Source organism: Carassius gibelio, chromosome B4, assembly GCF_023724105.1.
Source record: "Carassius gibelio isolate Cgi1373 ecotype wild population from Czech Republic chromosome B4, carGib1.2-hapl.c, whole genome shotgun sequence".
Taxonomy (NCBI): domain Eukaryota; kingdom Metazoa; phylum Chordata; class Actinopteri; order Cypriniformes; family Cyprinidae; genus Carassius; species Carassius gibelio.
The window spans coordinates 18,303,852-18,316,599 of NC_068399.1; the positions used below are offsets into that span (position 1 = coordinate 18,303,852).

The 12,748-nt window shown below is 40.2% G+C and overlaps 1 protein-coding gene across 10 annotated transcripts in view; it reads left to right on the plus strand.

Moving 5' to 3' along the window:
- plxna4 (plexin A4) overlaps nucleotides 1-12,748 on the plus strand; it is a 213,274-nt gene that overhangs the window by 22,810 nt on the left and 177,716 nt on the right. For 7 of the 10 annotated variants that reach the window (XM_052554411.1, XM_052554415.1, XM_052554416.1 and 4 more), the window contains one exon: nucleotides 8,875-10,182. In XM_052554411.1, the coding sequence (XP_052410371.1) occupies nucleotides 8,968-10,182 (1,215 nt within the window). In that variant the 5' untranslated portion in view covers nucleotides 8,875-8,967. Of the gene's footprint in view, nucleotides 1-8,355; nucleotides 8,455-8,874; nucleotides 10,183-12,748 lie in introns of all 10 variants that reach the window. The other 3 variants (XM_052554413.1, XM_052554418.1, XM_052554419.1) reach the window with 1 other exon arrangement.

Genomic DNA, 12,748 nt, shown 5'->3' on the forward strand with positions numbered 1-12,748 from the left:
GATTCATGTCACTTCAGTGCCGTGGGATAGAATATCTGCTTAGAGTAAAAAGGAAGGTAAATGTGGTAAACACGCAGGTTATTTTCACTTTTCCAGTGTCACTATGGTTTAGCTTCTGGGGAGTGGTCATGCATGATCAAAAAGACCCCTCAGATTCACTCACACAAGAAATGTGACGCGTTTTAGCATGTAGGAAATCACACTAAACAGCCTGACCAACTGCGGAGAGGGAAAGAAAAGAGGAATGGATTATGTTTCCTTCATCCCAAACCACAGGAGCCCCTGCTGAAAGGACTCGAAAGCAGCCTTGGGTGTTTACAACAAGGTTTCTGACAAACAGAGCGAGGGAGGAAGGTAAATAGAGAACAGAATGGAGTGCTGTCTTCCGGTCCTGACTCTTGCACACAGATGAGGAGGAGAAGAGCGCTGGCATCAGGCCAGGCGCAGAAAGCTGGGCGCAGCGGCACCCGCCGCTCATTCAATGAGAAAGTTTTGGCAGAAAGTTCAGCTAGTGATTCTGCAAGGAACCATGGACTGCATTTACATTTAATTTTGTATAAAATGCATATTGATGAGGTTCATCTGCATATGTTTTTTTGTAGCCACTTGCGACACCCTCGAGTGGTGTGTAATCTACCAGCGGTGGACAATAGCTCATCTGTCTACTCACACGCATGTGGATGGAAGTGAGCATATCACGGTTAGCCCTCATCAAAGAAGCTACTGTGTGCCTCTCGTTCTTCATTATCTATACATACGACACCCATGACAGTTTGCCTCTAGGCCATTACCAATGTGACATCTTCACTCACGCTATAAGCTTGTGGGTCTGTGTGTGTGTGCTCATGCAAACGTCTTTGTCATCTGCACTTGAATGGTGTTATTGAACATCAGTTTGACCAGGAAACCATAGTGCAGACACGGTGGTGGTTTTGTGGCATTGTGTTGCTTTTGCCTTTATGGATGCGTCTGGTCCGTAGAGCCTTGGAGTGGGAAGTAAAGGAATAATGCATTTTTGAGTGTGTGTGAGAGTGGGAGAGAGAGTGCGCACACACTCTGTTTATTGATGACTCATACACTTTAAATGCTAGTCCTCCAAAATGCCTCTAAATGGGCGAGTCATTTCTTGAACTCATTCTTATCAGTAATTTAACAGCTATGGTTGTCTGAATGTTGTGTTGAATACCTTCATAAGACTTGACATAAGCAGCAGATATCGACTTGACTCGCAGCATGATTCCTCAAAAACCGGCTGTAATTATCACAACAGCGCTACTTATAAGCAGTCTTGAAATACAAGGTAAATCAATTTGTTTTGCATGGGGTGGAGGAATCCAATAAAATTCCATGCATGCAAAAATGGTCCTCTTGTTCTTAAACTCTGCTGCCTTCTGATTATGCTGGCTGAATTTGTGGACTGTTGTGTTGCTAATGATATTTGAGTCATCTCTTGTGTTGCTCCAAGAAGTAATACACATAGACGCAATGTTTTTTTGTTTGTTTTTTCTGGAGACTCAATTTTAGTTGCTTTTCTTGTGACCTTTTGGAAAACTGTTTCCATCTCTATTCTCTCTCCCTCTGTCTGTGCTTCCCTTTGGTCTCACAGTTAATGTTGAGCTGGTGATTTATCACTTGTGTGAGCCTGTAAGAAAATGGGTTTTCTCTTAGACCAGAGGCGGAGCTGACAGATTCTTTAAAACAGATTCTTTTGCCACGCTGGCTATTACAATATGTTTCTAAGCTGTTCCAGTGTGTTCAATTGACTTCAATGGGTCAGTGATTTATTTTAGGCTTTGAATCTGAACACATGTGCTTTCAGAATGCTAGATTTAATGGAAAAGCTACTGACAGGGTCTTATTGCTGTATAAGTGTGTTAGAATTTGGCGGTCATGTTCCTAAAGTATGTCCACTCTCATTAGCTCACTGCCAACAAGAGGGAAGAGACTTCATTGTTTATGGCCAGGGCTTATGTCCAGTCTTAAGGGCCGTTCACCCAGAGGATGACAAATTTAAGGAGACATTTTACTCTAAAGTTTTAATAGTCATTCTAATTCTGTGAGAGCAGGGAAGTCCACACCACAGCTGTAATAGTAAAGAGAGGGGGGCATGAAATCAATGGAATTACTTAAAGATTATGAATGATAAAATCATTGCATCCACAGACAACAAAACTGCAGTGCACATTAATAAACAGAACATTGTCTGTTGGTGTGGATTCAAATATAGTTATTGTTCTTGATGCAATGCCCCAGTTGGATTCTTTCCCACATTTTATGTACGTACTTTAAGGGAAGATCTACAAAATATACCTGTGTGTGTGTGTGTGTGTGTGTGTGTGTGTGTGTGTGTGTGTGTGTGTGTGTGTGTGTGTGGAGAATGGGAGGGTGCAAGTTGGATTACCAGTGTTGAAACCAGTCGTGTGTATCCAGGCCCCAATCCCAAGATTATTTCACCCCCCCACCACACACACAAATTAAAAACACAGTTTAACGGTTTATAATAATCAGTTCTAAGCTTGTGATTATCAGGCATTCATGTCTAAGAAGTTAATCTTGCAGGTCCAGTTCATCCAACACTACTGGATGAGATTGAGTATTAATACTGTATGTAAACCAGAGCTAGATGGGTCACATCCAGTTCATCTTGTAGAAATGGCTCTAACTATTAATTGTTTACAAAATGTACGTGAATGTCTCCAACATCTTTCTTAATATGGACTGTGTTGGCTGTAGTTTTCAGAGACCATATCTGACTTAATTTTTTTACATCCCTGCCCTCCATACATCATTATTCATCTTACTTTGACTGTGAAATCTGCCTTTGGGCTAAAACTGATGGTTACATAGAAAGAAAAACAAGGAAGCTGTTCAGTTACTGATCTAGGGCCAGCCGTTGCCATCTAGTCACATTCATTATTGAAGACAAAACTAAGCTCAAGTCAGCTGAAACCTCTAGCCATCTTTCTTTTTAGTTGATGATATGTGGCATGCAGTGATGACAGTCAGACCCCACCTCCGGCTGGCCCAGCACACATCAGCACTGTATTAGAGACTCTGCTGTGTGGGAAATGAACTTTTATGATCTCTGATTTATTACCTGCATCAGTGCCTCTGAAACGCCCCAAGATTGCTTTGAGGAAAGCTGAAGGGAAAAGCCTTCAGTCTGGGAGAGAAATCAAATCCACACCTCCCATCGACCCCCACCACACACATCACAGCTGTCCCTCACTGCTGCTGCTCACATGTGTGTATGCTATGACGGCATGTTTCTATGTGTGTGTATGCAGTTATATGTCAGCACTGTCACTTCTTGTGTATGTTGTGCATTAGTTGCAGAGAATATATTACATTTTTTACACTTATGCAAATTTTTATTTAATAGATTTAAATCTAATATAGTATTTTTTTTTTACCAGTTTATTGGCATAGGCAATATTTCACATCGGCCAGTCTTTCTCGTATCACATGCAATTCATAAACCTACAGATCAGCTAAACTAGATATTTTTGCTGTAACGCTGCAGATTCAGCAGCACCGCAGCACTGCTCCAAAACACTAGTGTGCTGAATATATTTGCTGTGGAAGTGGCTAACGTTTTGATTTAAGGTGCTGAACTGTGCATTTGTCTCACAGCAAGTATTGGGATCATAAATAAAACTTCCTCTTAAACACTGAGAGGTGACCTTTCATGAATGCCGTTGAAAACTAATCAAGAAAAAAAAAGTTCAAAGATTGAGCACAGAGAAAGAACATAGAAAAGCCAGAGGAGAGCACATAAAAGTTTCAGTGTGCAGCTCTAACGTGGTGTGACTGACCAAGGATATGATTTTAGCTGCTCGCATTTTATATGTGGAAGTGAAAATAGAATAAAGGCAATGGTAAGGAAAGTGTTGAGTCTCATGAATAGTAGACCTTCAGGTGAAAGAGGAAAGACCTGATTTGTCTACAAGCTCTGCTTCTCTTGTCTAAAGGCTTTTAGGAGCATTCGGGAGTTTGAAAGATACACTTGTGGTTAGGATTTGTTGGTTAAGCAGCCATTGAAAACTGAAAACCCCTTGTTTACTTTTTCCAAAGAGTTGTAATAGACCAGTATATCAGTGAGGCCAGTATTTGAAGAACACTGGATGAATGTTTAAATGAAGAAATTGAGGATTTAAAGCCTCTCAAATGACACATAATGGTTTTAGTCCTTGTTAAAATGGAAAATTCTCCAAAAAAGCCCTTCTTCACTCTCTCTTGTGGTACATAAAATTGATATTTTGAGAAATATTGTTTTGTGCTCTACAGAAGAAAGTCATGCAGGTTTAAAACTACATTAGAGTTTAGAGTGTATCATGACAGAATTGGAGGAACTGTCCCTTCAACATTTCTTCCTGAGACATCATTTAATTGAATACAAGACCTCATCAAGTCATAATAACGAGTGACAAATAAGACATTTGTTTATATATGAGCTGGGCATGGCAACAGCTACAGGAAGCAGCTTGGACTCTAACCTAATAACAGGATAATAATGACAATAAGGATCAGTAGCTCTTCAATAGGCCTCTCAACAGTATCGAAACATCTTTATCTGAAGAGATAATATTCAGTGCATTCAACGCCCATGACACTGGGCATCAGCACAGATAGCAAGTGGGTGGACCAAGTGGGTAAGAGAAGTTATGTTGATGTGCTTCTATGCATGATTAAGTGTGTATCTTTATCTGATCGTTTATCATTTCCATGTGAGTCTGTGTGTGTGTATTAGTCAGAACAGCCGGCCGTAGTATCTTTTTATGGTCTGCAGGAGACATGTGCCCGCTCAAGGTAGAAAGCACCTCTGACAAACACGTTTTCATCTTGGAGTAAGACCCTGACTTGTTTGATAAAGGTGTGAGGGGAAAAATGCATCTGTGTTCAAAAGCGAAGGGAAGTGATTTGTGTATGTGTGTGAGCGAGGGAGAGGAAGATGGATGGAAAGCATTTGACAGAGTCAGTTTGAACCGAGAGCTGCTGTGGAGGATTACGGTTCCTCTGATCAGAGCGAGGGAGGAAATAAAAAGAAGGAAATGGGAGAGAGAGCTAGGACAGGCAGATGTCAACATGTCTCTCAGATCCACTGGATTTGTCTGACCAGCGTTTGGTCTCGGTCCATTGCTTTGAAATGCCACGATTCAGGGAGAGCTTTAGTTTTGATGAATTCGGTAAATAATAGAGCAAGTTTGATGCATGCAGACATCAAACACCAATAATTCATGATAAATGAAATAATACAATAATTCAGATTAGGGCTGTGCAAATAATTGAATGTGATCTATCATGGGCATCTCGTCAGTAAAGCCGGTTCTGTGATTAGTAGTACATCTCCATCACCTGCTTTTAAATGGAGCGCCATTTACTACACCGAGCCATAGTTCACTAACAAGTTATGCAATATTGCGTTCATTAATGCAGGCGATACATAGATTATTTGCACAGACCTAAATTAAATGACAATTCACTTGTGCTGATGTCACTTTGACCTTGTGCTGTGCTGACCAACAAAAACACATTTTGTTTGAAAGCGACTTCTGTGTGAAAAGTGCTTTATACATCTCTACAGTATTGACAATGGATAATTTTTTATGCATATTTTAGCTAATAAGACTGCAGTAATCCAGTGCCATACACGAAGTATGTCTATATATATATATATATATATTGTGAATTATTTTTGTCCATATTAAATGTATTGAAAATTTGGTATTCCATATTATTATTTTAGCTGATTTCTATTGACACAGAAGAGTAAATGAATTACACATTATTTGTTGAGTGTGACCTTTTGTTGCTCTCTCTTTCTTTTGAGCACCCTAAAGTCCCATCAGATTTTGGTGGGTGGGGCTCCTTAGCCCTCTGGGAGGGCTGTAGATAATTAAAAACCCTTATCTGTATGTGCTCGGTGTATAAACATAACTCCCTTTCTTCCTAGCATCCTTCTGTCATCTCGTCCTTTAGACACCCACATCAGGGATGAATCCCTCCATCTGTCCATAGAGGGATGAGGAGTGCAGGCTGTACTAATGAAAGTGGAACAGGAGGATGTGTGTGTAAGCGTCTGTGTGTATGCGTGATTTTGCCTGTACGGGTGTCAGAGTATGAGATTTTGTGTCATGCCGTAATCAAAGTTGAATTGCACTGTTCTGAGATAATGCTCTTAGATCAGGGAGGATAAATTTGGGATTGTTCAGATGGCCTTGGCCCCCCACCCCCTCCCACACACATCTGATGAAATTCAAGGTCGAGTGTTTGCAAAGCCTGGAAAGGCTCCAGTCAAACACTCTGGTCTTAGGTGAATTTAGTTGCTTATTTTTTTCCCATAGTTTTTTTGGATCTATGTCAATTAATGCCACTGACTGGTCTCTGAGACCTTCACTTGACCTCATTTGACACTCAGATGGCCTGGAGTTCAGCTCTAAATGCAAAAAGTAGCATGGAAATGGAGAGTCTACCACTGCCAGTATTCACCCACCCAACTTGAAGCCAGGATTTAAGCAGCCTGGTGTCAACTCAGTTTGCCATACTGATGCCCAGTGTGGAGCGTATGGTGTTTGGCAATTGGTGCACATTTTAGCCAGAAGGCCATGAATGAGATGGCCTGGACAGGAAAACATAGGCTTGTTCCAGCAGATTCAATATTAGATGTCAGAAAGCAGCGTAACAATGCAAATACACTTACAATGATGATTATGAAATTTTGAAGTCTAGATTTTTATTACATGTAGCTCATAATGGACTGAAATCAGTATATCTGTGTCTTGCTTTTTCCAGTTCTGTTGTCCAGTCTTTTAAAAAATGCCTTTGACTCACAAAAGAAACTGTATCAAGTGAGACTTCACTGTCGCAGTTGTATCCTAGAAAGAAAAAGAATTGGAATGAGAAGCATGAATATCCAATTATTTATCAAGTAAACAAACACACAGCTTAAACCTTAAATGTGCCGTTTCCTCGCATTTACTGAGATCCTGCTTGTGTGTGGTATTAAACATGAATTCATTAGCACTCTTTGATGTGGCTACTCAGCATGTGGTCTCCAGACCATGTATATGCCAGCCTGTGTGTGTGTTGCAAGCAAGCTTTCAAATAGAAGAACTGGTTTTCCATTGGCAACATGCTGGACTGTTGGAGTAGGCCTATATCCGGTCTGGAGGTCAACTCATGTTTCCTGTTCAAGATACTGGGGATGCTGTATCCAATCCAACTGGCAATCTCCTAAAGCAACCTATAGGAAGATGCTAGATTTATAAACCCCTGTTTTTGGATGACCTTGCAGAGTAGCTGATCCTAAAGCCCTGCACTAGATGCATTGTTTAATATTTTACCACCATGGATTGGCATGGATGCTTAACATCCAACCATGCACCGAAAAAAATTCTAGCAGACCAAGCTGCTTATATTTACAATAGTTTGATACCTGCACATTAAGATTTCAGAGAGTTTTTGGAGCCATAGCCTAATGTTTAGAAAATAAGCTACAGGTTCATTGAGCCATAGTATTCTTATGGGAGATATAGTTTTAAGTCCTCATCCCATTATTTTCTGTATTCTCCCCATATAGTTTCCCATTGTGTCTCTATTTTGTCCTTGTAAAAAAAAAAAGGCTTTAATTATAGAGCTTCTACATGTGATTGCTTTATGAGACGGATGTTGATTCATCTTTTGGTTGCCGTTTGAACCCACCAACGAGCCGAGGGGTCATAATTTCTGTTTTGATTCAGCTTTACAAGACCACCATTCCCTGATGCTTGTTTTTACCTCGGCTCACATCTCAGTTTTCTCCCACTTTAAATGTAATCGCTGGTAAATGATACCTGCTGTAGTGTTTTGAAGTGGTTCTTTGCTAGACTTTTCTATCAGAGAACATTATCCCCCACTGCTCAGATTACACACACTACTATATTTCAAACCATTCTCTTCCATGCACATGAACACAGCTGCAGCAGGACCATTCTCACACAGAATGGAAAATATACCAAACTCTTTATTACTCTTCTATGCCTCTGAGTGTGCTAACGCTCCCTCCCCTAGTGCGTCTCTGCTTTCTGTTTCAATGGCTAATCATTACTGTGGAGTCCATACCCTTTACTCTGTATACCGTCTTAATGCCCACTACAATGGCTAGGCAGTGATTTTCAAATCTGCTGTGAACCTCCACAGTTAAGTGTCGGCCTGGAGTACCACTACTAGCTTTCTTTAGAACAAAAAGTATGGCTTTTATATACCATACTCTGTATGCATTAATGGTCAGACCTTTAGCATGAGTCATAAGTTGCTTATTTTACTCAAGTATAATAAGCAAACTCTGTTTTTTTTTGTCTCTTGTCTTTTGTGCAGCCATTAGCGATTCCATCTAATTGGCCCTGTGGTCCCACCACTGTTCAGACATTGCAGGCATGACTGTGAGCTCTGCCCCTCCTTCAGCTGTGTCAGCAGGTGAATTGTGCTATCTTGAAAGATAGAAGAAAATCGGCAAAGCATGCAAATCGCATACTGAGGGGAAAATCAATTAGAGAGCCAGAGGTCCGGCTGTGAGGTGGGGCACAGGCAGAGAAATTGTGCCCATCCTAGCTGTTAACTCCTGGGGAAAATGCATTATCCCATTGAGAATGGCATCCATTCATGCCAACTGTGTGAGCTCCCAGAGTGCCCTTTTCCACCTCTCTTTCTCTAATTACTCTTGCGCTTTTAAAATGTTAGGAAAACTGTCATGTGGCTTTAATCATTTGTCTTCCTTTCTTCTTTACTGAGAATCTTTTGTGGAGGAGACAGTGATTGTGGTATCCAGTTGCTGCTGTTGAAGCTAATGCTAATATCTTTAATGCTAACATTCTTCTGTTCTTTCTCTCTGTTCAGGTACAAAATGTTCCCAACTTCACAAGAAGCCTGAATACTGATACAGAGCACAAGTAGTGGACAGAGACACTCTTCCCGTAAGGCAACAGGACAATGGCTTCCCACAACAGGAGATGGAACCTTTTCACTTTTTCTTGCTGCATCATTGTCCTGCTAGTCCCTCTCATGGCTACGAGGCCACAACAGCCTTCAGCGGCATCCAGAGTACATGAGAAATACAGCACATTCCGGGTGGAATACCCAGAATGGACCTTTAACCATCTTGCGGTGGACCACAGAAATGGGAATGTGTACCTTGGTGCAGTGAACCGCATCTACAAACTCTCACCTGGGTTGGAAGTACAGGTGTCACATCAGACCGGTCCAGATGAGGATAACCGGAACTGCTACCCGCCCCGTATAGTGCAGCCTTGTAGCGAACCTCTCACGTTGACCAACAATGTCAACAAGATGCTGCTCATGGACTACCGTGAGAACCGGCTGCTGGCCTGCGGCAGCCTGTACCAGGGTATTTGCAAACTCCTCCGCCTGGATGATCTCTTTAAGCTTGGAGAGCCCTTCCATAAAAAGGAGCACTACCTCTCTGGCGTCAACGAGAGTGGCGCCGTATTTGGGGTCATTGTGTCTTACGGTGATGCCTCGCCTGATAAGCTGTTTGTGGCCACAGCTGTCGACGGAAGACCGGAGTACTTCCCGACGATATCCAGTCGTAAGCTCACCCGTAACTCTGAGGAGGATGGGATGTTCGCCTACGTCTTCCACGATGAGTTTGTTGCCTCCATGATTAAAATCCCATCAGATACATTCACGGTGGTACCAGACTTTGACATCTATTACATATATGGGTTTAGCAGTGGAAATTTTGTGTATTTTCTCACATTGCAACCCGAAATGGGAGTAGGCCCAACGACTGGGTCATCCTCGGCCGGTCGTGAACAGGTGTACACTTCCAAACTGGTGCGACTCTGCAAGGACGACACTGCATTTAACTCGTACGTCGAAGTTCCTCTCGGTTGCGTTAAGGGTGGAGTTGAGTATCGCCTCCTGCAGGCGGCCTACCTGTCCAAAGCAGGTACCATCCTGGCGCGTTCGCTGGGCATAGGACCCGATGATGACATCCTTTATGCTGTGTTCTCCAAAGGACAGAAAAGGAGGCCCAAGGAGTCATCTCAGGAGTCAGCTCTATGCGTGTTCACTCTGAAAGAGATTAACGAAAGAATTAAGGACCGGTTGCAGTCGTGCTATAAAGGGGAGGGAACCTTGGATCTCGCTTGGCTCAAAGTGAAAGACATCCCATGCAGTAGTGCGGTGAGTACATTCAGCACATGTCTGCTTACCTGCCATTAGTGGAATAATTCTACTTGTGACAGTTACTATAGTAACTCTCTATGACTCACAATGATTGATGTGAGCACCGCTATTACATTCAGGGCTAGTCATCAAATTGTATAAAAATTGAAGTTTCTAAAACTCGTCCATTCAAGTCTTTACCAGAGAGTAGAGCTAATTTTGTTCTGATAAAGGCACACGTATGAGGTAGTGCCCACTAGCAATACAAGGCCACTTTTGATCAATTACCACTGGCTGTGCTTATAACAAGTCTTTTGACAACACAGGACAAGGTATCGAAATAAAGTGACATTTTTAATGGTTCCCTGGAAGCTGACTGTTTTGAAAGCAAAAAGCTTGTATTTTAAACTGTGGGTGTTTGGGCTAAATGAATTGGAGAATTTGTCTTTCCAATTTCAATCTGCGTTTTACACTCATATTTAAAGAAGGACAATGATATTCTATCCTGCAGTAGATCTGATCACTATATCTGTATAAATGCAGGTAAAAAATGTTGGCGTGTTTTTCTTAGTTTAATTCTCACAGTAGTGACAACATAATTGTTAATATTTGGTTCACCAACTTACGGCCGGTTTCAATTAAAATAATTCATTTGGTCAAGAAATTCCCTCAAAATAATGTCAATGTCAATGTTTATCATTTGTTTACAACGTCTCCTTTAGGCTACGATACTCAGTGGGATTTCATTTTTTCTAGACCTTTTAATAAAACACGAAATGTGAAATTGCCTTACTCAAAGAATAAAATTATTATTATAATAACACTTCATTGAATTCCAGCCAGGGAATAAATGAATTATTACCACACATACCACTCAACACCAGTCCCAGTTAATTCTTGCTCCTTTCAGAAACATTAGTGTTGGTTTAATAGAGTCAAGTCAAACTCTACAGCAATAGAATGAGTTCAGGCATTTATAAGAAAGATTCCATAGTAATAGCATTCCTTTGAGGTACCTTGCTTCTGATTCTGCAATAAGGGTGTGAATTTTGTTAAGTTTTTCCTGATGTGGAGAGGATGTGTGCTTCAACTGAGGTTGAAGTGAAACTGACACACACTTACAGGCACTCACACACAAGAATAAATGTGAAGCAGACTGTAAGAGAGTGATTTTGTGATAAGTGTACAGCTAGAGAGGGAGGAAGGAAAGGAGTTATGTTGAGGAATGGTGCCATTTTTGCGTGCACTGCAGTATGGCCACTGCAGCATAAATTAAAGAGAGAGCGTCACAGTGAGGAGAGAGAGATGGATGGCCTGTGTCTCCTCCTCCGGTAACTATGGCTACTAGCTCCTCATTTAAAAGCCAGGCAAGTGTTTGATTGGGGAAGAGAAAAAAAACAAGTGAGCTCAAACACATTATATATGAGACTGATAAATGCTCTGTTACTGTTTAAATGATCTTTTCCGAGAGCTGTTAGATCTCACACACAAATATAAAGACGGAAATATGCAAACACATGATTACACAGGCTTATTAAAGACAACATGGAATTAACATTTGCCCCTATTTACTTTAATAAATGCTTCTTAAGCATGATTCAACAGAGCTTCATTATTCTTCATTTATGTAATTCTGAAGAATACATTATTTCATATGGATTGGGGATGCACTTTATATATATATATATATATATATATATATATATATATATATATATATATATATATATATATATATATATATATATATATATATATATATATATATATATGCACAATACATATTTAAATATATTGTTTTAAATTTATCAACCAATATTTTCATCAATATCTATTAATTTATTAAAAAAAAAAATTATACTGTGATGTCCAAATACACTTGTAAAGTTAATTTTTATATTTTTAATTAATTGTTTACTATTCATTTATTTTGACTACATGGATGTTATTAATATTGACTATTTCAAATGGTAATGTTAAATGTCATGGCTGATAACAAAATATTATTAACGTTAATGTTTTATATTGATTTATAATAGTTTTTAATGTTTATGTAGTTATATATTTATGTATTTATAAAGTGTAATAGGTATAATATTTATGCTTAAAATATTATGACTTTCTCTACGTAATGAGCTGTCATGTCTGCAGATTTAACCAAGACTGTGGGTTGGGAGAAAGAATTATCATAACAGTGCGGGCACTTTTTATGGTGCAATTATATCCCAATGGATAAAACTTGAACCTCATCCTGTTTGCTTGCCACGGAATCTTGGGTCATCTAAATATACAGTCCATTATGGAAATTGAATGCATTGTGAATGCTGTTTCATGTTGTCTTTCACAGTGAGCAGACTACATTAGGTATAAAGCAGCTTCCAAACACCCACAGGCAGAAGAAACATGGGCACAATTGCGCTGACTCACCTATGAATAAAAGCACACGCTCATAGACGGATGCATTCAGACACTCATGTGTCTCAGGAAAAACACCCACAAACATATACAGTACATTTGAAAGCGTCCCAGGGCAAAACAAAAATGACATATCATCCAGGCGGTTTTGTTACTGAAGTTAAACGCT